This window comes from Passer domesticus, chromosome 3 (genome assembly GCF_036417665.1).
Source record: "Passer domesticus isolate bPasDom1 chromosome 3, bPasDom1.hap1, whole genome shotgun sequence".
In the NCBI taxonomy this organism is placed as follows: domain Eukaryota; kingdom Metazoa; phylum Chordata; class Aves; order Passeriformes; family Passeridae; genus Passer; species Passer domesticus.
In genome coordinates this window covers 65,872,716-65,896,402 of record NC_087476.1, presented here as the reverse complement: position 1 = coordinate 65,896,402, position 23,687 = coordinate 65,872,716, and the positions used below count along the sequence as shown (strand labels likewise).

General features: G+C 35.4%; 1 protein-coding gene across 2 annotated transcripts in view; it reads left to right on the top strand.

Annotated features, from left to right (window-relative positions):
* The window catches only part of SHPRH (SNF2 histone linker PHD RING helicase), a 67,544-nt gene that overhangs the window by 24,371 nt on the left and 19,486 nt on the right, over nucleotides 1–23,687 (top strand). The window contains exons 15-30 of one of the 2 annotated variants that reach the window (XM_064413635.1): nucleotides 914–1,002; nucleotides 2,695–2,784; nucleotides 3,341–3,448; nucleotides 3,937–4,079; nucleotides 6,935–7,108; nucleotides 7,423–7,485; nucleotides 8,527–8,752; nucleotides 9,642–9,785; nucleotides 11,096–11,197; nucleotides 12,035–12,106; nucleotides 13,835–14,023; nucleotides 17,561–17,653; nucleotides 18,205–18,291; nucleotides 18,738–18,916; nucleotides 20,752–20,832; nucleotides 22,052–22,191. In XM_064413635.1, coding sequence (XP_064269705.1) covers nucleotides 914–1,002; nucleotides 2,695–2,784; nucleotides 3,341–3,448; nucleotides 3,937–4,079; nucleotides 6,935–7,108; nucleotides 7,423–7,485; nucleotides 8,527–8,752; nucleotides 9,642–9,785; nucleotides 11,096–11,197; nucleotides 12,035–12,106; nucleotides 13,835–14,023; nucleotides 17,561–17,653; nucleotides 18,205–18,291; nucleotides 18,738–18,916; nucleotides 20,752–20,832; nucleotides 22,052–22,148 — 1,937 coding nt within the window. In that variant the 3' untranslated portion in view covers nucleotides 22,149–22,191. Of the gene's footprint in view, nucleotides 1–913; nucleotides 1,003–2,694; nucleotides 2,785–3,340; nucleotides 3,449–3,936; nucleotides 4,080–6,934; nucleotides 7,109–7,422; nucleotides 7,486–8,526; nucleotides 8,753–9,641; nucleotides 9,786–11,095; nucleotides 11,198–12,034; nucleotides 12,107–13,834; nucleotides 14,024–17,560; nucleotides 17,654–18,204; nucleotides 18,292–18,737; nucleotides 18,917–20,751; nucleotides 20,833–22,051; nucleotides 22,800–23,687 lie in introns of those variants that run through there. The other variant, XM_064413634.1, reaches the window with a different exon arrangement.

Genomic DNA, 23,687 nt, shown 5'->3' with positions numbered 1-23,687 from the left:
TGCTGTCACAGCTAAGCCAAGTAAAAGGTTCAGGCAGGTCAAGAAAAATTCAAGGGAGGCCTGACAAGCTTCAAATTAGCAAATTCAGCACATAGCTTTTGGCTGGTTACTGGTAATTGCAATCCTGTATTGCAGGACTACACCCTTACAAATGCAACTCTTTCAATGTAAGAAGCAGCAAATCTTGTAGACATAGAATTGTTACACTTCCATATAGATAGGATGATGTTTTTTGTTTTACTCTCTTATCTGTCTTTATGCATTTATTTTCTCTGTACTTCTCCATGTTTTAAGAGTCTCTAAGAGTATTACTGGCTAAGTAAATTTCCATCAGTTGAGAAAAGCAAATTGAGATGGATTTATTTTTTCACTGCTTTTCCATACACAACTTCAATTTTGTATTTCTTTTTAATTGATATAAGCTATTTTCTGAGAACTGATTGTGATGCTGGCAGCTTACATCAGTAGTTCTGCTCCCTGCATGTACTTAATCATTTCTGCATTTCTGAAGTATGACACAACTTTCATGGTTTTCACTGGGAGAGTGAATAATGCATTTGCAGTGCATTTAGCAATGCATCACTGCAGTGAGTTGTAGATTTTATTTTTTTTATTTATGACACCATGATACATATTTTAAAATTAAGAGGTTTGCAGATCTTACAGTCACAAAAGATATTTAATTTGGAAACTGCATTATTCTTTGTAGAATATCATATTCTGTCTTTTACCTGTTTTCTGGGGGAAGGAATGACTAGGAAAGAATTGCTTGAAGACAGGCACTTAATATACAGTTTCTCTGAGAACGTTTTAGTATGTTACAAGTAACTTAACACTTGTAAGGCCATAGCTGTTTGTATATTTAAAAACCAGCACAATGTGTCTGTGTTTTTGCTACTCTTTTTTAATTCAGGAGAATATGCACTGGCCGCGGAGCTGTACAGAGAAGTACTAAGATCATCTGAAGAACACAAAGAAAAGCTCAAAACAGATTCCTTGCAAGTGAGTGAGCATTGCAATGTAAAGAGACGTAGTTAAGAACTGGAATACTTTAGATTTAATTTAACAGGTCAGTCTTTTCTTCCTCCCAGCGGTATGCTGAATTACTCTTTCAGCCTGCTGTAATGATAAGAATATTTTGATTACAATCTTTAGATAGGAATCTGTCAAAAAAAAGCTACTGTGTATCTAAAAACCTGCTTGTGAGTTTTCTTGATGTCCCTGAAGCAGTGTATGATCTCCACCTGCTGTTCTGCAGTGCAGTTAACAAGCTGAATTCCTAGTCTGGTGCATGTGACTGTGACTGCTCACATTAAGTGTTATATTACATCCTGCAATTACAGAATGCAGAATTTGCACTGAGAGTGATATTAAGGTGCCAAATAGAGATAGAGAATAATAAAATATTTGCACTGCAGAAGATAAAAGGGCATCAAAACATAGAAAAGAATTGAAGTGCCTTTTCTCTTTGGGCATTTGATTTCATGCCTTTTGAATACTATTTAAAAATATAAATATATTTTCCTGGTTAAAAAGTCATGGTTCTCTAAGTAACATATTTATAGTTCTTCAAGAACTACTGGTTCTTAATTGATCAAAATTTTCTTCAGCAAAAGAGATTTTAAATGTTAGTGACACATAGATAAGTGATCAGTTGTCTGTTTCTTTCCTTGCTTCCATGAGCAAATTGTTTGATTGTGTTGCATGTGGTCACCTGATGTCTCTGTTGTGCTTCTTTGATTCTTCCTTTTCCTTTGTGACTTCCTGGTGGCTTTTTTGGCCTAGCATAGAGGTGTTAGTGTAAACTTCTTAAGTTGCACATAGGTTGTTAATTAAATTGTTCTACTGGATTGTACAATCCAATTAAGTTTTTTTTTTTTTCCCTTGAAATAGATTCTGACTAATGTTGCCTTAGTGTAATAAAATTTTACTTCTGTTAAGTCTTCTCAGTTGTGTAGGATTAGCTTTTTGGGATAATGACAAATCACTGCTGGCCAGTCCTCTTGAGTGACTGAGATAGTAATAGGACAGAGGTGAAGAGAATCCAGGATGTGAGAAGGGCACAAGTTTATGATAGTGGAGGTTATTAGTATGAGTTTGTGGGAGCTGTGCAGGAAGTACTATATTATTGGTCTGGTTTGAGAAACAAAGGGTGAAGCCAGAGAAGAGGAGCAGAGTTTCCTTATATTAATAATCAAATTTATTTTCCTTAAAAGTATACCAAAAGGTCATGTGTTTTTCAATATCTTTTATTTCAGAGAAATTAAAAATATGAAAAAATATTATAGCTCTCTATTATAGCTCACACTTTATTTAGCTTTAGATAGGCTAAATGAATTTTTTCCTCAGAATATTCCAAAAGACACCAAAGAAAGTGCTCTGAGATAATTTGTTTTTCATAATAGTCAAGGGCTGTTTTAATTAGGAGGGTGAGTATGGCATAGGATCTGGTGACCTGGTATCACACTTGGTTGCTGATTTGCTTTTGAGATGTTAAAAAAGGTCTTTTTAATATTTCATTTCCTATCTCAGTAAAATAAGGAAAGGAATCTCTCTTTTCTTTATAACGTGCTTCCAGATTAGCAGAGAAAGACAAAACTATTTTAAATGCATGCTAATTTCTTGCTGTAAGCTTTCATTGCTCTTTCCTGTCACGGATGTTCCAATGTTTGCTCTTGACTTGTCTATATTTAGAGACTTCATTCTACACATAATTTGATGGAATTGTTGGCAAAGCACCCAGGGATTCCCCCGACTTTGCGTGATAGCCGACTTGCAGAAGAGGTAAACATCTTTTGTTTTTACATAAATGTCGTAGAGCATGTTTTTATTTTTTTGTCCCCTCAGCATTGTCTCTAAATAAAGAAACAACAATTCTTTTCATTTCAAAAGAAATAGCTTTTGAGTTAACTACATACGTAAGCCTTTCTTGTTATTTTATGAGTAAGTTTTATATCTAAGTAAGTTCAATTGTCCTATTCTCAGACTGCTCTGGGACCTTTTTATTGTTTGCTTATTCAACACAGATAAGTAAAAATACTGATTTATATTCCAGTTCCCTTTTGTATTCCTATTGTGTTGTTTGGGCTTACCCAAAAGCAAAGCTGCACAGTTAGCATCTTTATCATAATTTGTCTTCTTACATGTTTTTTGTGGCTTACTAATAGATTCTGGATTCTAGAGGAAAAAAAATATTGCTAAATATTGTTTACAAATGAAGGTGGGTAGCACATAGATAGGTAACCACTTAAAAGCACTGTGGTAGTTGGGGAGTTTTTACATTTGCAGTATTCCTCACAGATATGATTTGTGCATAGTTTAAACTCTTATTTCCATACAGGCAGAACAACTCCGACAGCATTATATGAGTAAATCCAATGCAGAAGTTGCAGAAGCCCATCAGGCCTTACAGCCAGTTCTTCAAACCATTCGGGAACTTCAGAGAAAGGCAGGTACCTCTTAAATGTTTTGTCTCTGACTTTTGGCATTTTTAAAGAACATTGTTTTCATCTTTTTGTCCAGAACTCTAGCTGTTTATCTTCTTTCACCTGTTAAAATTACAAGGTCACTTCAGCATTGCTCTCTTTATTTCACAGGGAACTTAGCTTTCTCTGATTAAATGATCTCTATCTCCTTTTGAGAGAGAGAGAAGGAAGAAACTTTGAGATCACAATATCTCTGTGTGGCTGTTCTGTGTAGATAGCCTTGATGAATCTGATTCTACTTCGGAGAATGTAGACAGTTTCTTAGTCATGTGTTTACTCATCAACAGAAGATGGGGTATTTCTTAATCACACTCTCATCCTCCACTTTTCATGGAATTCATAGCCAGTCTGTGTTTGACTGTGGCCTAAAGATCAGTATACACCTCTGCTGCAATGAGTAGATTGGTTTTCTGTTGAAAGTTCAAGGATAAATTTCTTGTTTTTCATACAGATACATCCAGGTTCTCCTTGGTGGTTGGATGTCATCCAGACAGCAATACAGTATGCCATCGATGAGGAGCTTGTTCAACGTGTGCAAAATGAAATAACCTGCAACTACAAACAGGAGACAAGTAAATTCTCCATGGCAGAGAAGTAAGAGAATAACTGAAATAGGCTGTTAAATACCGTTAAATCTATTCGGGTCTTCTTACTTGTTTGTGCTAGCTGTTGCAATTAGATAGCAGACATTTTTGTTTCAGAGCATCTGGACTGCAATTATGTTTCAAAACCAGTCCCTGAAAAAGCACAACTAGATAGATGACTTGGAAAGAAAAGCAGGAAAATTACTGTTTTCTCTTAGATAAGCATTCTTTGAAATGTTCTTCTGCATTATCTACTGTGGTTTTACAGTCTTCAGTACTCATGGAACTGCTGATAAGAAGAATTCAAAGTTTATTACATTAAAATTGAGTAACCTGTAAAAGAAATTGACTTGCTTAAATGGAAAGTAGACAGACAATATCAGAAAATCCTTGTGTAAAACCATAAAATAGCATCACTCTTTTTCTGAGCAAAGAATTTGAAGTTGGTTTCATGTTCAAGACAGCAGTATACCATTTCTTTTTGGGTTCAGTTACAGAGTAATGTATTCAGAGGGGACATTCAGAGGTTGTTTAAATCAACCTCCATCTTGGGATCCAGACCCATGCTTGTTCAATCCAGTAAAGCTGCACAAGGATTTGACCTGTTAAATATCTGCAAGGAAGGAGATGGAATAGTCTCTGTGTGAAGTCTGTTCCAGTATTGGGCCCACTTGGTGGGGAAAAGAAAGACATTAAAATTATTTAACCTAGTTAATATTTCCTGTGTTGCATCATTTGTACATTTTCTCTTGTTCTTTTTTCAGGTGCCTTTGACAAAAGTTTGACTCAGTCTTCTCTGTATGTTCCAGTTAGATAAATATAGAAAGCAATAAGGTCTCCCCATAATTTTAGGATTGAATAGATCCTCTTCTCCTAACCCTTTCTTGTACATTCTGGTTGAAGGTCTGTAAGTCCATCACAGAAAAAGGAAACATAGGAACAACAGTGCTCTGGTGGTTTAACTTGAGGCAATTTTCTCAGATACATAAACTTACGCTTTTAAATACAATCTTTCTGAATCATGTTGTAGTCAAATACATTTTTGTTATATTTATGAAATATATAAATATATGTATATACATCTGTGTACAAGTTTATAAAATGTGTATAAATTTAAATACTTAAAATACACATATTTTAATTCCATGTGTAGAGATGTATCCTCTACTCTGACCATTCTGCCATCACGATTCCAAAAGGTTGAAATTTCTTCCTGATGGAAGTAAATATATCTTTTATTTTCAGTACTTAACATAATTCTATTGAATAATCTAAATAAAGACAGAAAACGTAACCTCTTTTTTCTTCAGCAAAAGAGGCAGTGGGCACAAACTGGAACACAAGACGTTCCCTCTGAACATCAGGGAATGCTTTTTTACTGTGAGGGTGACTGAGCACTGGAACAGGAAGCCCAGAGACATTGTGGGGTCTCCATCCTTGAAATATTCAAAAGTTGTCTGGGCATGGTCTTGGGCAACCAGCTCTAGGTGACCCTGCTCGAGGAGGGCATTTGAACAAGATAAGACCCTGAGGCCCTTTCCAACATCAGCCAGTCTGTGTGTCTGGATGTGAAAGTCTCATAGTTCTTTGAGAATGATAGCATCACATTCTGGTCAAAATAAATATGAGGAAAGGATTGTTTGCATGTTCATGCAAAACTTTTATGCCTATCCATCCATCTGTTTGTTAGCTTGTGTCACACTGATTTTTTTTTTCCTTGATTGAAATGAGGTATTTAGAAAGTATCTTCTTAAATTGCTACTTACAGATTGTATAACTTTGGAAAAGTTATCTGTGACTAAACTTTATTCTATAACACAGGGATAAAGCTAACTTCCTTTTCAGTTTATTTTAGCATATGAGATAAAAAACAGTGTTGTATCAAGTTCTGCTGGTCAATGGCGGAAGCAACAAGTGCTCTGAATTGAGTACTGGATATGATTAATCCATGGTATAGTGAGGGAGATTTTTATAAAGCTGGTATTATTTGGCAATTGATGATATTAACAGCAGACTTGTAGTTGCAATTTACATTTATTTTCAGACTACCTGGTTAGGCAAACTTTGTCTATGTTATTTTAAAATGCATATTACTGAAGTAGGTTATATTGAATGCCAAGCTTTAGTAGTGTTAAACCTGTGCTTTGCTCTCTGCACTGTACAAAATGTATGTTTTGGATCAAACTTTCTATATTGTGTAGAACCACAGTCTTGTACATCAATGTCAGACCTTGTAGGAATGATGCACTTTCTTTCATCAAGAGACTTCTGCTCTCAGGAAAAACATAATGTGGGAAGGGCTTAACTTAACACAAGGTCTTAACTTGTGTTCGTGTTCATTACTGCAACACCCCTCCAATCACAAAAGACAGCTAGGTACCTAGGTTTTAGGAGAATAGTTTACTGTTATGTCCATGTAATAAATTTTAACTTAGAAAGCTAATTTGCTGAATGAAGTGTATTTTTGTGATGTGTGCATGTGTCTGTTGTGAATTGCAGAGGTGCATTCAAAATCCTTTTGTTGGCCAGCAGACACAAGTAAGACTGTATGTGCAGTGGTTTCCATTTAGTAGATCTGCATTGTGGACCAGAGTGTTGCAGGTTGGTGTTCACTACTAGCATTTGGCCACATCTCTCAAGTCTTGGAAAAAGTCTTTCTGTTCTAAAAATACCAGGCATCAGCTCTGGAGATACACTGGAGTGATTTCTGACAGCACTGCATGTAGTAGGAGTAAGCATTTTCTTGTGGTAGCAGCTTTGTTTGTTGTCCTAGATTGCTATTTAGCTACTTCTCTTCTACTTTAAAATACTGAATTGGGTTTGGATTTTGTGTCTTGGTGTAATTTCCCTTTTTCTTTAAATCAGATTCCGTGACTGCAGAGGCCTTCAGTACCTCCTCACAACCCAGCTGGATGAAGTGAAGAAGTTCCAGAAGATTGTAAGAGAAGCAGTGAAAAACTTAGAAGGGCCTCCTTCTAAGCAGGTTATTGAGGCTGCCACTATCTGCCATTTGCGACCTGTTAGACTGCCACTTAACAAGTAGGTCTTGAAAACAGAAAATATAACTTAGATGTGTATTACTACATTTTCCTTTGTTTGAAATAGCATACTGAAGCCTTTATTATGTACTCAGGAGCTGTATGCACACTGTTATCACAGATCTATTTGTTAGAATCATGATCTGTAGTTTTATTTTAATAAAATCTTTTGTTGTCAGCTGTATTAGTGTACATGTGACTGTTATTTTGTTATTTTTTAAGAATTTGGTGTAGTTTTTATGTTGGAATAGGGGTTTATGATAATTTGGTTTCTGAAATTCTGAGTGCATCTGTTTTCAATTTTCTATGTTGCAGCTGTGTCTTTTGTAAGGCTGACGAATTGTTCACAGAATATGAATCAAAGCTCTTTATGCATAGGTAAGTTCATAGCTTTATAAATTTCTCACTGTTAGAAAAAGTGAAAGTTGGATTGCTTTATGTTTTCTGAAATAAGTTTATGACCAAATGACAGAGACTTCTTGCTGATGGCTTTGACAGCAATTCTGTTAGGTTTGATTTTCTATGTAAATTTCATTTGAAGAAATGGTGTCCAAGGAATGAATACATGCCACTTTCTCTCAAGCCACTATAATATGACCATACATCAGAAATGAAGGGGTGGCATGTTCAGAAATGTGTATAAATACAAGTATGCTAATTTAGCACATACTCCTATTTGTGCAAATATTTATTTGTAGTCCAGCTGCAAGTGGTATAATACCACCCTCATCCAGTGTTTCAGTGAGAAGAGATCTCAGACAGAATGAAGCTGAAAGAAGGGTGACATCAGCACGGGGTGTCAGAAGTGCGCATAGTGGGCAGTACTGAAAGATAAATTACAGCTCTCTGCATGCTTTCTTTTGGACTTCTCTCTCTCATATCACTCACAATGTCAAAATCGGATTGAAAAGTCTTGAGGTTACTGAGAACATTTTGAGACGTCTTTACCAGTGGGGGTTCTGTTGCTTCATGACTGCTGGAATCAGGAAGAATGGATTATTTTAAAATTAGCATTATTTGTCAAGGAGAGAACTGGGAAGCTGTACTGTTCATTCACAGTGCCATACACAGGAAATTTTGCATCTGAGTTTAATTGTAATTCTTGCTTATATAAAACGTCAGAATTGATTTTTTTTTAATGAATGTGACATTAATAACTACTGAAAGATGATTTATATATGTAAGCCTTTACAAAAGCTGTAGATGATTTGGGGCTGACAGAATGGCCTGAGGATTGGTTCCAAGGTCACTGTGTTCAAAGCAAGATTTTGATTAGGTCATAAAACAGCTGTTTATATTTGCTTGGTTTGCATTATCTTTTAGTCATATATAAGAAGGCTGAAATAGATGATGAATAAGTACAGATGGATGGGAAAGTACAAAATCAGTGCTAAGTGCTGTGTTTGGTTTGTTTTGAAGTGTTAAAGGCCAGATGGCAATATTCGAGGAGATGATAGAAGACCAAGAAGGGCTTGTCGATGACCGCGTGCCCACCACAAGCAGAGGGCTCTGGGCAACCAGTGAAACTGAGCGGGCTTTGAAAGCTCTTCTTTCCTTTGCCAAAGCTCACCGCATGGATGTCAGGGTAACCGAGGAAGGGAGCGCATTCCTGGAGCTCTTTGAAGCATGGAAAAAGGAATATAAGGTACAGTAAATTACATGGTGATCAGACAGTTTGTCATCCATTTAGTTTATTGTAAACAAATTGCAGCTGAATATTAGCACATCTAAGTCATATTCCTGGAATTAGGTTTTGCCTACCAACCTTTTCTACAGTGCTTATTACAGGATTTGATGTTAAATGATTTATATCTGAGCTAATTGTTTCTAAGAGCTATATGGGCTACTAATCAAATTTCTAAGCAATGTAATTGCATCTATTAAGACAATATAAAGATATAATTAAATGTGTTCATCTGTTTACTTGAATCAGAATGTAACAAGACTCAGCAAATCCAACACCGGTCCATTCTGTCATTCCGGTTACCTTCAGTTTTGTGAAGAAGGAACCCAGTTTTTTTATGTGCCTTTATGTTAGGAAACAAAAGATGGGCCTAATGTGCCAATGAGAATGAAGACAGTGTTGTGATTCTGTCTGTTGTGACTTGGAAATATCGATTCAGTGGTCTGTACTACTCCAATGTACACTGAGCTACAAGAATGATACTCTTTGAAATAACTCTTTTTTTTTTATTCAGCAGAGTTTGTTGTTTTTGGTTTTTTTGTTTTGCAAGGCATTTTGTTTCTGAATTTTTAGTTGCATTAATTGTTGTAGTACTAGTAGTTGTAGAAGAAACGAGCAACATCTATTTCTAGTTGTTTATCCAGAGAGGCTGGAGAAGAGAGCAGACAAAATGATGTCTATACTGCTTGTTTCCCATTGGAATTAGTTGTTGTTATGGCTGACTGCTGTAAAGAAATATTATCTCTTCCTCCAAAAAGGTTATCACGTTTCATTTTACATTTTATGGCAGAGTCATGTAAGTGTAACTCAATTCAGTTCTGCTGTTCACTTGTTTGGGGTTTTCTTACAGTTACTTCATGAGTACTGGATGGTGCTTAGGGATCACGTGTCTGCTATTGATGAACTGGCAATGGCGACAGAGCGACTGAGAGTGCGTCACCCTGATGAGCCAAAACCAAATCCACCAGTGCTCCACATTATAGAGCCACATGAGGTAGGGTGCTGGGCAGGAAAGAACGGTTTCTCTTTGAAAGAATCTACCTCCTACAGAAATAAAATCCACATCTGGATGTGTGTATAATGTCTGTAATGTGTCTCTGATTTCAGTTCAGACAGGCTTGGTGGAGTATAGAATTTTTCTAGGTTAAGTACATTTTGACATAGGGCCATTTTGAGCTTGTAACTGTTACTCTGATATATTTTTGTTAGCCTTCTGACAGAGTGGCATGTTTGCAAGAGACTGCTGTTCGTTCAGCAGCAGCAACTTCCTTTTTCTACAGTTGTCCAGTTTTCCAAGCTGGGTGGAAAATTAAGTTGACCTGATTCCTTACCCATATTGATACTTTTCACAAATACCAATATAAAACAGAAATAAGCACATCAAAGAAAAATATTTTTTTCAGTATTTTGAAATTTCTGAGCTATCCCTGACTCTGGTTATGATGATAGAGAAAATGCTGGGTTGATTTAACCTCTTAATTTTTTTTTGCACCAATAGAAGTGTATTTTCTAGAGACACATTTTGTGGAGTTTTATTTCTGTGAGATTAAGTTAGATAAAATTGCTTCTTTCTATAAGGAAATGAATTTCATCTCTGTATTGGAACAATTTTTAAAAAGGAGTACTTTGCTTAACAAATGCCTAATAAAGTCTTAAGATTTATGCATGTATATGCAGCCATAAAAAAAACACCCATGTCTTTGGCCTTCATCCTTCAGGTGCCTGCCTCTTTTGCAGTATTAAACTTCTCCACTGTCAGCTGTAATTAATCTTAAAAAAGTCAGCTTGATGGTTCTGTCTTTGTATAGGTTAAATCAAAAGTGGAAATTTTTAGGAAATAGAAAGAAAATAATTGTCTTTTACACATTGTTTTTGGAATCAGCAGTTAATTCTGATACATATATATATATATATATATATATATATATACACACACACAATTGGAAGAAAAGAGATGATAAATTGGAGGAACTTCAAAAGAAACTCCTGAAAATCTGGGTTATTTTAATTTTATTTTGTTTCTCTAAAGAGCCAATAATGTAAATAAAACAATAAAAAGCAATTTTGTATGTCTTCTGCATCTCAGCCCATTCACACTGCTGTGTTCATACTGGGTACAGGAAAGGAATAGATAATCAGTTTTGCTTCGGGAGAAGCACGTTTAAATTTCCAGCATGAGCTGGTTTTCTATCTGTCACCAGTAAATTAATCAGCTGAATTTCACCAAAAAAATCAATTTAAGCCTTATTGTAAAACTTAACTTTTTTTTCCCTTTTTAACACATATTTAATGTTGTTTTCATAGGTAGAGCAAAATCGAGTGAAACTTCTGAATGACAAGGCAGTTGCCAAATCACAGCTTCAAAAGAAATTAGGACAACTTCTGTACCTCACTAATCTGGAGAAAGTAAGATTAATGGTTCCTTGGTCTTTACCTAAGTGCTCTGTTTACCTGTGGAAGGGAAGAAACCTACCATTATTTTTATTTAAAGCTTCCATCTTAAATCATATTTTCTGTGAAGATTCATTATATTTTGAAATTCAGTGTGCTGTTGTGCTGTTCTTTGTTTTACTGTGTGCTCATAAAATTATTTATTGCATTATATATTTTAGTTACTTGTTTAATTACATACTTATTAAACTATGAACTAGTTTTAGATGTGTAAAGTTTTCATTAAAACTAACTGGGCCATGTTTAGTAGAAGCCTTATAAAATTATGTATGTCTCTGCATGCCTTTGGTATTTTGCTAAGAGGTTACCTGAAACAGAAGGATAGTCTGGAGTTAAAATAAGTGGTTAAAAAAAAAAAAAAGGCAAAACAGATAATCTGCATTTATTATATGTTATTTTAATCTTAGTTTTTGAGTAAGTGCATTTATGTTAAAGTAAACATAGTTAAGCAAAATTTAAGTGTTTCTGCAACCATGTGAAGCTGATAGAAAATACGTGGAGTTTCTTGTTTCAAACTTGTATTTTACCATGATTTTTCAGAGCTGGTATAGAGCTACAGATGCCATCAGAAGGAGTGCAGAATGAAAAGTGCTCCTTTTGCTTACCATAAGTTACATGGTTTTTAACTCCTCAAGATGGACTTGAGTACATGGATATATTTTTAATTTGATCAGACAGTGTTTTGGTTTGATTTGGTTTCTTTTAAAGGCTTTATTATTCACTTTTTGTAGAAGCTTGTTTTAAATATAGAATAACAAAACAAAGCTTTTTTTTTTTTTTTCTAATTTATAGTCTCAGGACAAAACTACTGGGGGAGTTAACCCAGAACCATGTCCAATCTGTGCACGTCAACTGGGAAGACAGGTAAGATACTTACTAAGCAGGTTTTACTTTTAGAACATCTTTAGCTGGAGCTGAGCCAGTTGTGCGTCAAATTGTCAGGATCTGTTTTTAAATGAATGTTGTATTGAAAAACAGGGCTGTTTCTGTAATGTACCAACCAGTCTCTCCCCTGAAATAACATCTTTCGCAGATGCAAACACCTCTACTTCTTTTAGCTTTTGACATCTGCTTAAGTGTTCCAGAAATGTGAGTTCATGATTGTTTTATAAATCTGAAGTTATACTTTTGGCAGAAAGATTTATTTCCCATTTATAAGCTAACAGAAAGAGGAAGTCGGTAAACTTCTATTGTATACCTTTTACTGTAATTGTTCTTATTGATAGTATTTTTTTCTTCTAAAGAAAAGAATATTACATATGCAAACAGTAGCAAAATCCAATAGAATAAATACTGGCAATGTGGATTTCTTTCCCTGCTGAAGTGCAGGAGTTGAAATTCAAGTGAGACTTTATATCATAAAGTACAAAGCCATAGTTTAAACTTGACTTACCATGCATTAGGGAAAAACATAAAAGGACTCATTATGGTAAAACTAAATTGTCTCTTTCTTTTAGAGTAGCTATTTTAAGGAGGTTTAGCTTCTCTTTGCATTATAGACATGTGTAAGCATGAGCTGCTGTCCTGCTATGTTTCCAAAATCCCCTCTGTTCTCTTCTTCCAAGGGTAATACAGGTTTTTACAGAGAACAGCTGTTACTCCTGTTAACTGCCATTATTCTTTATCTCAGAGCTGAAAAAGCTCACTGAAAACAAAAATAATCTCTTAACTAACTTTATATTTTCTTAACAGCAAGACTGCTTCTTTAGATGATAGCAGTTTTCATGTTGTAAAGAACTTCTAAAATACGTCTCATTCTATTTCTGCACAGTTGCAAAAAACCTTACAAAGTCTAAAGGACCTGCTTGATAATCAGTGATTTAGTCAATCTCTTTGCTGCTTGGTCCTGTGAAAACTTCTAGTTTTTCCTCTTGGAATGGCCTAAAGAACAGGCTAGTACAGCAAAAGATATTATTTTGAATTTCAAAACTACTGGTCTACAAATTGCATCTCTGTTATGGGAGGTTCCAGCTGACATGTAGCTGCTCTAGGCTCACAAGAGAACAGCTTCTGCAATGCAATCTTGTTTCACATACATTCTGTCAAAAAAAAGATTAAGGCACTGTATAAAATCTTTCTTCTAAAGTCCAAAGATGCTGTCTTGGACTTACCAATAGGGAAAAATTAAAGCATTTTTTCTGTCACTTATTAAATATGACCAATCTAGTATGAATGCACAGATAAAGAATTGTAGAGAAGGCAAATAAAAACATTTTTGTAATTTTTTTAAAGTATGTAAATACTTGATTTGTGTTTACATATAAGGCATTAAGAATCATCTTTCATAGAAATGGAAGATTGTAATGTCTTTCCTGAAGTTCAAAACTGAGAAAATTCAAAGAATGAACAATAAATTCAGAGACTTCCTTTAGATCATGAATGTCTCTATACTGGAAAACTTTAAAATTCAGGCTTTTTAGCAGCTGGAGTGCAACAATTGTAAAATTCTTCTTTAATCTGATGAATATCATGAAAATAATGTGATTTCTCTATGAAAATGTAATTTATCATAGATTAGTACACTGTTTTTCTTTTGCACTGGCCCAAAACTGAAACTGTGTTGTGTCTGGGCTTTTTTTGTTTCCTGCACAGTGGGCAGTGCTGACCTGTGGACACTGTTTTTGTAATGAGTGCATAGCAATCATCATCCAGCAGTACAGCGTTGGCACCCGCCGGAGCTCAATCAAATGTGCCATTTGCAGGCAGACAACATCTCATAAAGAAATATCTTATGTCTTCACTGCAGAAGCTGCAAATCAGGAGGATGATATTCCTGTAAAGGTGAGTTGTTTGCAGGAGCTCTGTGGCTCAAACTTTCATATTTGTGGTGTTTTGTAGCATACTGCATTTAGGCAGACAAGTGTACTGTATAGTTTTATAAATAGTTTGCCCTAATGACAAAACCTCTAGACACAAACATGTAGGAATTCAGTCCTGATTGCACTGTTGTATCTGCTTTTTTTACTAAAGGAGAGTTTTCATTGGGTTGGAGAGACAGCATCTCCATGAATCTTTGGCAGTAGTGACATAGATGTAGTGCTTAGGTACATGTTTGCACTGCATGAATGTCTTGTAGAATTGTCTTGTAGAAACCAAAAACCTGTGTTTAGTGCAGTTGTGGAAAAAATAGAGGATTCTGCATTGAAATGCAAAGGTAAAATACATTGATAATATTTTGGTTTAGATGATACTGCTGTCTTTTTTTTAAAATATTATGATACAGCTGATTTAAAATATGATTGTAGTGCTTGTTATAATTTTAATCTGATTAGTGTAGTTAAATTTAAGTTTAATTTAACTAAGTTTAAAGTTAATTTAATTTAAGTAAATTTAATCTGATTAGTGATTAGTGTAGTTAAAAATAATAACTAGTTGTGCTGAGAGACTTCCATGGTATCTGTGCAAGTCTCCTTGAACCTTGCACAATTTCTAGGGTTGCTACCCTGTATTGAAGACAATGCTACCATATTCACACTAGTTATTTCAACCTCCCTGGACAAATGAAATTCCATTTTATAAGTAGATGATTCCTAACTCGAATTATTAAAGTAGTTGACAGTATGTGGCACCAGGGGGAGTAAATAGGCTGTATTTTTCAAGTGCTACTTCTTAGAACACAACTTCATGCAGGGGCTTTTTACATATTAATTCCATATACAGTTTAGAGATATCACCCTGTTTTTAACAAAATTTCAAATATGTTTCATAAATTACATTAAAAAATAACCAGAATTACCAAATTTCATAAAGAAGACACTGAAAGAACATGTCATCTGCTGTCCTATGTAAAAAGTTGTAGTGTTTTCTTGAAATATTTCTGCATCAGAAACTTTGAACAAAGCAAAAGTAAACCAAAATACGAATTCTGTGTGAATTTTCTTGAGCAAAGCTCATTCTTAGTTAATGCAAAATTAAAAATTTACACTGTAGCTTCACTGTATTTACTACCTAAACAAGCAACATTATTAAAAAATTCTACCCTATTCATATTCCTTTAAAGGACAGTTTACAAAGAATAACAAACTTACTATGGTTTCTGTAGAATACTGATGTTAAGATCAGTATCTTTCAGAACAGATATGAAAATTGTGTGATTTATTCAGTGTTCATATTTTAATCTGATCTTTTTCAATTCCTCCAGACTCTTAAAGTACTCACTACCTCTCTTTCTTTCTAACTCTTTATTTTACTGACACTAACCATCTTAAGGTAATGCCTTAGATGCAAATGGACTACTGTAAATGGAAACATTTTATACTGAGAGATTACTGGCATCCCTGCATGTTTTGGTTTTGTAAAAGCTTCCTGTGTCTGGTCAGCATTACAGTGGGTGTTGCCAGCCTGTCATCTGAGACAGAAATTGTTTGTTAGAGGGTAGTTTTGGTTCTGATGTTAACTGTTCCATAATTCATTTGATCTAACCAATTCCTTTATAAATATTCATCTGAATATTTAACAAAATGACAGACTATGGTGTAGGGGTAATGAGTGGGATACCATTTTTTAAGACTGACTGAAAAATAAGAGTGTTTCTGTCAGTTTCATCTCTCCATAGAGAACAAAATTGAGATCTTTGTGTGTGCTGTGAGCCAAAGTTTTAGTCACTTGTAAGTTCAATAAGTATAATATAGTTTACATAATGTAGACAGAGAGATGAAGAACTTCACAAAGTTATCTTGTTTAAAAAATAGAGCAAAAGGACTGTGACCACTTTGAGCATTGTGCTGTTCTTTTCTGCACCACAATTCCCCCTACTGATCTTGTACAAGTCACCTTTGTGACACCTGAGTCACAGGAATCTGAAGGGTGGAAAAATCAACAGTGGCTAAAGCTGCTATCTGTTATAGGAGGGAAAAGAACCTATGATAAAGTCAAAAACAGTTTCTGAGGACAAGACAATTAGATTAGCCAGGATTGTCATCACTGAATCACATATGAATAGTATTGGAAAAGCCATAAATGATCCTGGAATTATGTAGGAAGTCCTAAAAGCTTGTCTCAGGTCTCCTAACTGTAGGTGTTTATGATTGGCAGTCAGTAGCCATAGGGCTGCAAATGTGTCTTCCTTTCAGACCTGCCAACATAAGCATTTCTAATTGTCCATCTGACTTTGCAAACAGTCAGATGGACAGTCAGTGTCTATCAGGTGAAGAAAAATGGCGTGGAAGAAATCTGGTTTGTTTCTATGTCTGTGACATTGCAGGGTTGGAATCACTGTCGAGGACCCCGGGTAAAAAATGGCACTGCTTACTGCAGCCTTTGGTAAAACAGTGTGCAGAAAGTCTTTCACATGTTAGCTGCCTAATGTGTGGTGATCAAGCAGCCCAGCAGCATTGGTTCCCAGCTTGTGCTGAGACTGCTGACATCCTTCCCAGCCAATTCTGCACGTAGCATGACTTCAGTAAATTTGATCTGTCATTGTAGTGAGCCAACATAGTTAATTCAATGTTCAAAAGACAGGTGCAGACAGAAATAAAACAGTATTTGTCCTGCTGAATCTAGCACAGTTTGAAATGACAATGTGTGTAGTAAGAAAGTAAAGGCTTCTTTAAAAAAGACATGAGGCAAAATTGCTGTAATAGAAGGTACATACTGAAGGAGGTGAAAAAAGAATTGCATCTCATTGTATCCTCTAGGTGACCTAAGGGTAAAGGGAAGAGTACATAAATCAAAATGGACAAGATGTAGAATAAAGTATTGGATTCATTAAGCACTGAAATACTTCTGAATGCAGAATAGAAAGATGTTTTCATTGCAGCTCACCATAATTAAAAAATTAATTATATTTACAATTTTCATACTGTTTTAAATATGATTAATGACCATCATAGCACTGAACATAAGTTTGATGTTGCCAGAATGAGAAACAAAAGCAACATAAATAGCATTCAGGTAGGTTTTTTTCTTGGACCATTTTCAAAAGGTGTGAAGGTAGGGAAATTTTAATGTGCATTTGAAAGATTCACTAAAGGCCACAACGTTAAACCACAGGAGGCCTAATGGGCAGGTTTGGTGCCACTGCACTGCTTGGGCTGTCTGTTTTGCCTCATGCAGAACTAGAGGTGTGTCTGCATAGCACTTCATTCCTCCATGTGCTGCTCATGCTGTTACACACTGCTGATCCTAGTGCAGTGTGTTATAAGGGAGAGGTAAAAGTAGTTCAGTGCTACCTCACCTGCCCTTCCTCAAGGCTGATCATTGTTAACTTTGTGTGAGATGTGTAAGAGACATAATATGACATCATTTAATAAAGCAATGAATGTGGAAGGAGTTTTTTACTATCCTGCTTTACTAATGTGCTTCTTTGACTTTTCAAAGGGAAGTCACTCCACCAAAGTGGAAGCTGTGGTCCGAACACTGAAGAAAATTCAATTTAAAGATCCAGGGGCTAAGTCCTTAGTATTCTCAACGGTATTAATCAACATCTTCTGTCTTGTCTTTGCATGTGTGTTTTGAGTTTAAAGCATTCATAATATTTTCAGGAGCTAGTTTAGCTACCAAAATGTTGAATCACTCTGTACAACTGCTTGATTGTTTTGAGGATATGTAGGGCAAGTCTTGTAACTGGAACAAGAATAATGATCATAGTCAGCAGATGTGAAAGCTTTTTTCTATAAAGGGCAAACATCTAGATTTGTATGGAAGCAGTAGAAACTTTAGGTAATTTTAAATGTGATGTCCAGATGTTTTTAATACATTGTAAAACTGGTTTTGCAATGGCAACCAATTTCTTGTATTCAAGTTGATCTTTCTAATTACTTGTCTTACTTAGTTTTATGAAAGATTTGGTTTCTAGCACACAATCTTTTTTTAAATTGCAAATCCTAGCAGTTTGAAAAGCTTTTAAATCTACTCTTTGTTAGGGAAGCTAATTATTATTTTTTAGTTGTCATTGCTGTTCGTAATGTTGAGTTACTTTTATTGTGTTGTGTGGTTTTGTTTTGTTTTTTTTTTTTTTACAGTGGCAAGATGTGTTGGATATAATTTCAAAAGCTTTGTATGACAACAACATGGTTTTTTCTCAGATCAATGGAATTAGTAAATTTCAGGTACATAAAGGATATTTTTCTTAAATTATTTTCAGTGGGAAAATCATAGTTCATAGAAGTTAATCTGATCCTTTTTACTTTGCTGCTTCATTTCAGAAACTAAAAAAGCAGCAAATTTGTATGGCAGAAGTTTTGATCTCTAACTTATTAATTCTAAAAATTATCATCTCAAAAAGTCCCAGTTTAAAGCATTTGGAGATAAACAGTACATTCACTTTCAAGAAAGATGCATTGGCATGGATGTTAAGGATGAGACACACTGATCAGTGTTGCAAGAAGTTCATGCCTTCCTGAGACTGTCATGTATCTGTTCTGGGTTGACAGACCTGCAAAGATTGTCGATCTGGAGCCTGTATAAACTGCCATAATTTTTTGAAAATATAGTCTTGTCCCCCACACACGAATTGAGCAACTTCTGTCACACTGCTGTGGTGTTTGCCTTCTAGGAAAACCTGTCTGCATTTAAATATGATCCCAACATCAATATTTTGCTGCTGCCTCTTCACACTGGTTCCAATGGACTAAACATCATTGAAGCAACTCATGTTCTGCTCGTGGAGCCCATTCTGAATCCAGCACATGAGCTACAGGCTATTGGCAGAGTACATCGTATTGGCCAAACAAAGTAAGATTTACAATTGTGTTCAATGGTTTAGGTATGGTCCAGAGTACATCTGAAAAAACCTTTTTCCAGTTGCTGCCCTATTTCATGTGTGCCATTGATGCCTTAGTTTTTAACTTTGGACTTCTGCTTGCAAAAATATCCAGAAATGTCTTAGCTTTGCAGGTCCAAGAAACTCATAATTTATGTCGTATATGGCTGCATTCAGGCATGGCCTTTATGAGTTCCTTGAGAGACTCTTTCTAACTGGTCATTCTTAGCTCCAGATTGCATAAATTGTTGGGGGTTTTTTGTTTCCTTCTTTTGGGACATTTTTTAATTGGGGTTTTTTTGCAAAAAGAAAGTTATAGCACATTCTCATTAGAACTGATAAGTTTTTAAATCACATTTCTGCCCTCACCCCTGTCTATTTGAAGAAATTAATGAGTTTGCATGTCTCTTGTTTGTTTCACTGTTGTTGCTCTGACACAGGTAGTACTGAACACTTGAAAAAGGTTTGAGAAAGTTTGTCCTCAGCATATGAGATGTATGTGTTTTTTCTAAGGTCTCGTGACTTTATTGAAAAAAAAAAGTTAAAGCCCAGTACCTGAAGAAGAAAAATAGCTGCAGTCAATTCTGGAATAAAAATAGTGTAGAATAATAGTGGGGGTTGTGTTCTGGAAATGAAAGCAAAGAGAGAGGACGACATGAAGGAGCATGTATGTGTAAGAATGTTTATGAACAAGTGGATATTTGTGTGTGTTGGTAAAGATTTTGAATTAATTGTGGGGGATAGGAAAGACTGATTGCAACAGCCCACACTGCAATTCTACATGATGCTGGAGATAAAAAAACCTTGCAATAAAACCACCAAGAATACATAGTACTTTTTAAGAATTAAGATTTCAGCTAGGCCTATTTTTAAAGAGGGCTGTGTTCCAAGTATACTTAGCATTAGGGAATACTCCTAAGTGTTTAGTGTCACTGGTGCAACTATTACCAGTTCAGTTCTTATTTACTTCTCTTTTTTAGGGGTAGACCTTTGCCTGTGAATCCAAAAGCATTCCTCCTTGCATTCTTCTGTGAAATGTTACCTGCCAAAGTTTCAACCTAAGACCTAAAAACCATCTAAGCATTTTCAAGGGTTCTTACCTTGAAAAATGTTTATACTGGGGAGCATGGGGTGCTTTTTCATTTTTATCTTTGGATCTGACTTTTTTCCATTTCAGTTTCTGGTGCCTGTCACTTTTCTAAATTACTACTTTCTTTTTTGAAATTTTATTTCATAAATGGAATTTTCATTTTGTGGTATGTTTATTGGCATTTTGGGTTTTATATTTTACCAGTGTTTACTGACTGCAATTACTGACTTCTTTAAAAAAAATTGTTATATTTTGCTGTCTTCAAAAATCGTATTATTAAAACTCTGGGAATTAGGTTTAATTTTCCATCACATTGAGCTCTTGTCTCTTGGAATAATTTGTGACAATGAAGTATGAACATTATATATAACCAGTGGGCAAAACTCTTCTTTCTTTGGGCTCCGGAGGAATGTTTCTAGTAAGGATACAGAAAGCAGAACTTTGCCCTGTATCTGCATTAGGATTTTAGCTAATGCAGCTTACATTCATTAGTGTGTGATCAGTAAAGTGAGTGTGTTTACAGGGAAGCACTAAGCTCTCTGAAATTTCAATGGAAGTTGCTAATCGCTTCTAACATTTATTTCTTAAAAACCAGAGGCATATTTTCAACACTTTTAATAGAATTAGTATGAGACAAAATACAGTTATAAACTTTGGCAGTAAAAGTACAACTTCTGCTCACTTATGGTGGCATTGTCTTTTTTTAAACACATTCAGATCTACGATTGTTCATAGGTTCCTGATAAAAGCAACAATAGAGGAGAGAATGCAGACTATGCTGAAAACTGTAGATAGAAGGTATGTGTTGAATTTCTTTTAAAAGTCATTATTGCACTGAAAATGAAAAGTTGGTTCTCCACCATACTTCTGTTGTGGTTAGGAAGGTATATCTTATATATAATCTTCAACTGTTCTTCAAACTGTTTTGATTGGCAAAACAGTTTTAAGACTTAAAAAGTTTTAACCTGGTTCCAGCAATGTGCAGCTTAAGGTATTTTAATTCTCTGGAAAACATTTTGGTTATGTTTTATGTATTTTACTTCAGAAAAGCCCAAGTAATGATTTATGTATTATGGTATGATTTATCTTTTCAGTTTACCTATTTTTATTGGTATAAAAACATTGCAATTGATGGAGCAGCACTAAGCCTGCCGCTAGAACAACAATGTGCTATAAACTCTAACACAGGACATGGGTTCCTTCTTTTGTTATTTTATTTTTTTAATCCTGAAAACCTCATCCAATGGTGCTGTGTGAACTGCTTGGTTTCACAGTCCATGCAAGCACTGCCCAGATGCTAAGTCATACATGAGGCTGGTGTGCAGACACAGAGAACAGCTCTCACTGTGGTTTATCTTTCCAAAATCTATAAGCAGTGATGGATTGGAGCAGGGCCAAAAATGCTATTTACATTCCTTATGCAGACAGTGTAAGAGGTTTGTACCTTTTAACCAGATGGTATACACATGACAAATCTAGGAGGAGGCCTTTGTTTAAGTAAATTTTCCTTGTTACAGATCATGAAACTAAAAATTACATGCACATCTTTGGCTGTAGTTTTGAAAGATTTCAGTTTTAGCTCTTCAAGAATGATTTATACTCCTTATCTGTAAAGTAGCACTACTTTTGCACATAAAATTTGGATAAATGTACAGTGGTTGAATGATCCCATGAGGGCTAATGTTTTGAAAGTAATATTAAGCGTTATGCTTGGCAGCTCAAGCGAATCCTTTAAATGTTAAGAGGTCAGAGTGCATTATCCCATGTTCTGCTGCCTTTGCAGTGTTTGGTGTTGACCACATTTGGGGACAGTAGATGGACTTTTTCTCTTACTTAGAATGTGCAGGAGCAGTAGGTGATGAGTGTATGTGTTTCCTGAACAGAAGGTGTGCTTTCCTGCTGAGCTTCAAAGCTAAGCAGGTATTGACTCTGAACTGTGTGCTCTGTCTTCAGTGCACACAGCTCATTTCTTACCCTGATTCTTTCTTTGATGCCCATGTGCAATTTTTTCCCACAGCCACACGAGCTCTTCCATGAAACAGTCAGAAGCCTCAGTGTTGACAGTGGCAGATTTGGCTGATCTTTTTACAGAGGAAACTGAAGAACTTGAGTAAAAACATTGGTTTGACCTAATGAAATTGGCAAGTACCTGACCCAGTAAGCACCAGGATAAAAACCACTTGATCTGTCATTCCTGTAGGCATCATCTAACACTTGTCTGTAAGAGAGCAATCAGAAATTGAGAAGTCTTAATTTTTACTGATTTATTCTTTGGTGATGTTCATAGCAGCACACACCTCTGATGGCACTGGATAAAAGTTGCACTTTGCACATTATACAAAAACATGATTTTTTTTTCCCAAAGAGAATTTGAGCTGGATGCTGAAACCGAGATCTTGGACCTTTGGTTGAGAGTATTTTTACCATCAGGCTTGACTGGCTATTAGCTCAGTCTGAGAACAAAACTGTGTGGGTAGTTGGGTGGGAAAGGGAAGCAGAAAAATACAAATCTAATTTTTTTTTATTGTACAAAGAGTTGTTAGAAAGAATGACTGTAAATTAATATTCTTCTAGAAAAGGCTTGTTAGATTTAATGCAGAGTTATTAAGTGTCTTATTGTTAACACTTCAAATTACAAATTTTACTAATAGTTTGGATATTTGTATTAGGCCTTTAGATATTCATAAAGACTTTTGACAGTTAAATATTTCATTGTTAATGCTTACTCACGGCAAAAAGATGTTAATTAAATTATGCTTTTTGTATGTGTGTTGGTCTGGTGATCAGTTAAAGACTTGAACCTGCTGTACATTTTTTTCACTTGAAGCTGTGACTAAGTTAGTGCTCTGTTTGAAAAAACAAGAAAAGCATTTGCTACAGAATTTTCAAAAGGTTACACGGCTAATCACTTCGTAATTATTTGGTGTTTCTGTGCATTATCTCACCCTGATCTTTTTTCTAGTTCTTCCCCTTGAAGATTCAGTAATTTAAATACAAAAAATACATGAAATTATGGTAGGCAGGCTAGTTATTAGGTGCCTGGTCTAAGTTAGAGAAAGTGTGAACAAAAATGGAACTTTTGTGAGGCTTCATTTTTAGATATGCAAGAACACTCTACCCCATCTTTGTTGACAGTAGATAGTTTACAAAAGAAATCTAGGCTAACTTTCAGACTGCTGAAGGTAGGCACAATAAATTTTAAGCCTTTTGGCGTTGGGTATGGATGTGCATTTACATAATATTAATTTCTGAAGGTATTACAGAAGCCAGCTCATTTGTGCAGTGTTAAAATTGGTGTTAAACACAATTTTGTGTTTAGCGAGTGTGCAAATGTGTATGCATGAGCAACAGGCTACTTCTCTCAGTTTGCAGCAAGAGAAATGGAATAGATGGTAGGGCCTTTAGATAAGATTGATCAAGCAGTTTACACAGAAACTGTGACATCTCCATCCTTGAACATACTGGGCACGCAAATAACCCTAAGCAACCTGATCCACCTTCGAAGTTGGTCCTGCTATGTGTGGTGTGTTGGACCAGATGACCTCCATGGATCCCTTCCAGCCTAAATTATTTTACAGTGTACTGGAGATCATGCTGAACAGACAGTCCAGGAACTCTGAGGACAGCAACATTCCAATTTCCTCATCAGCTTC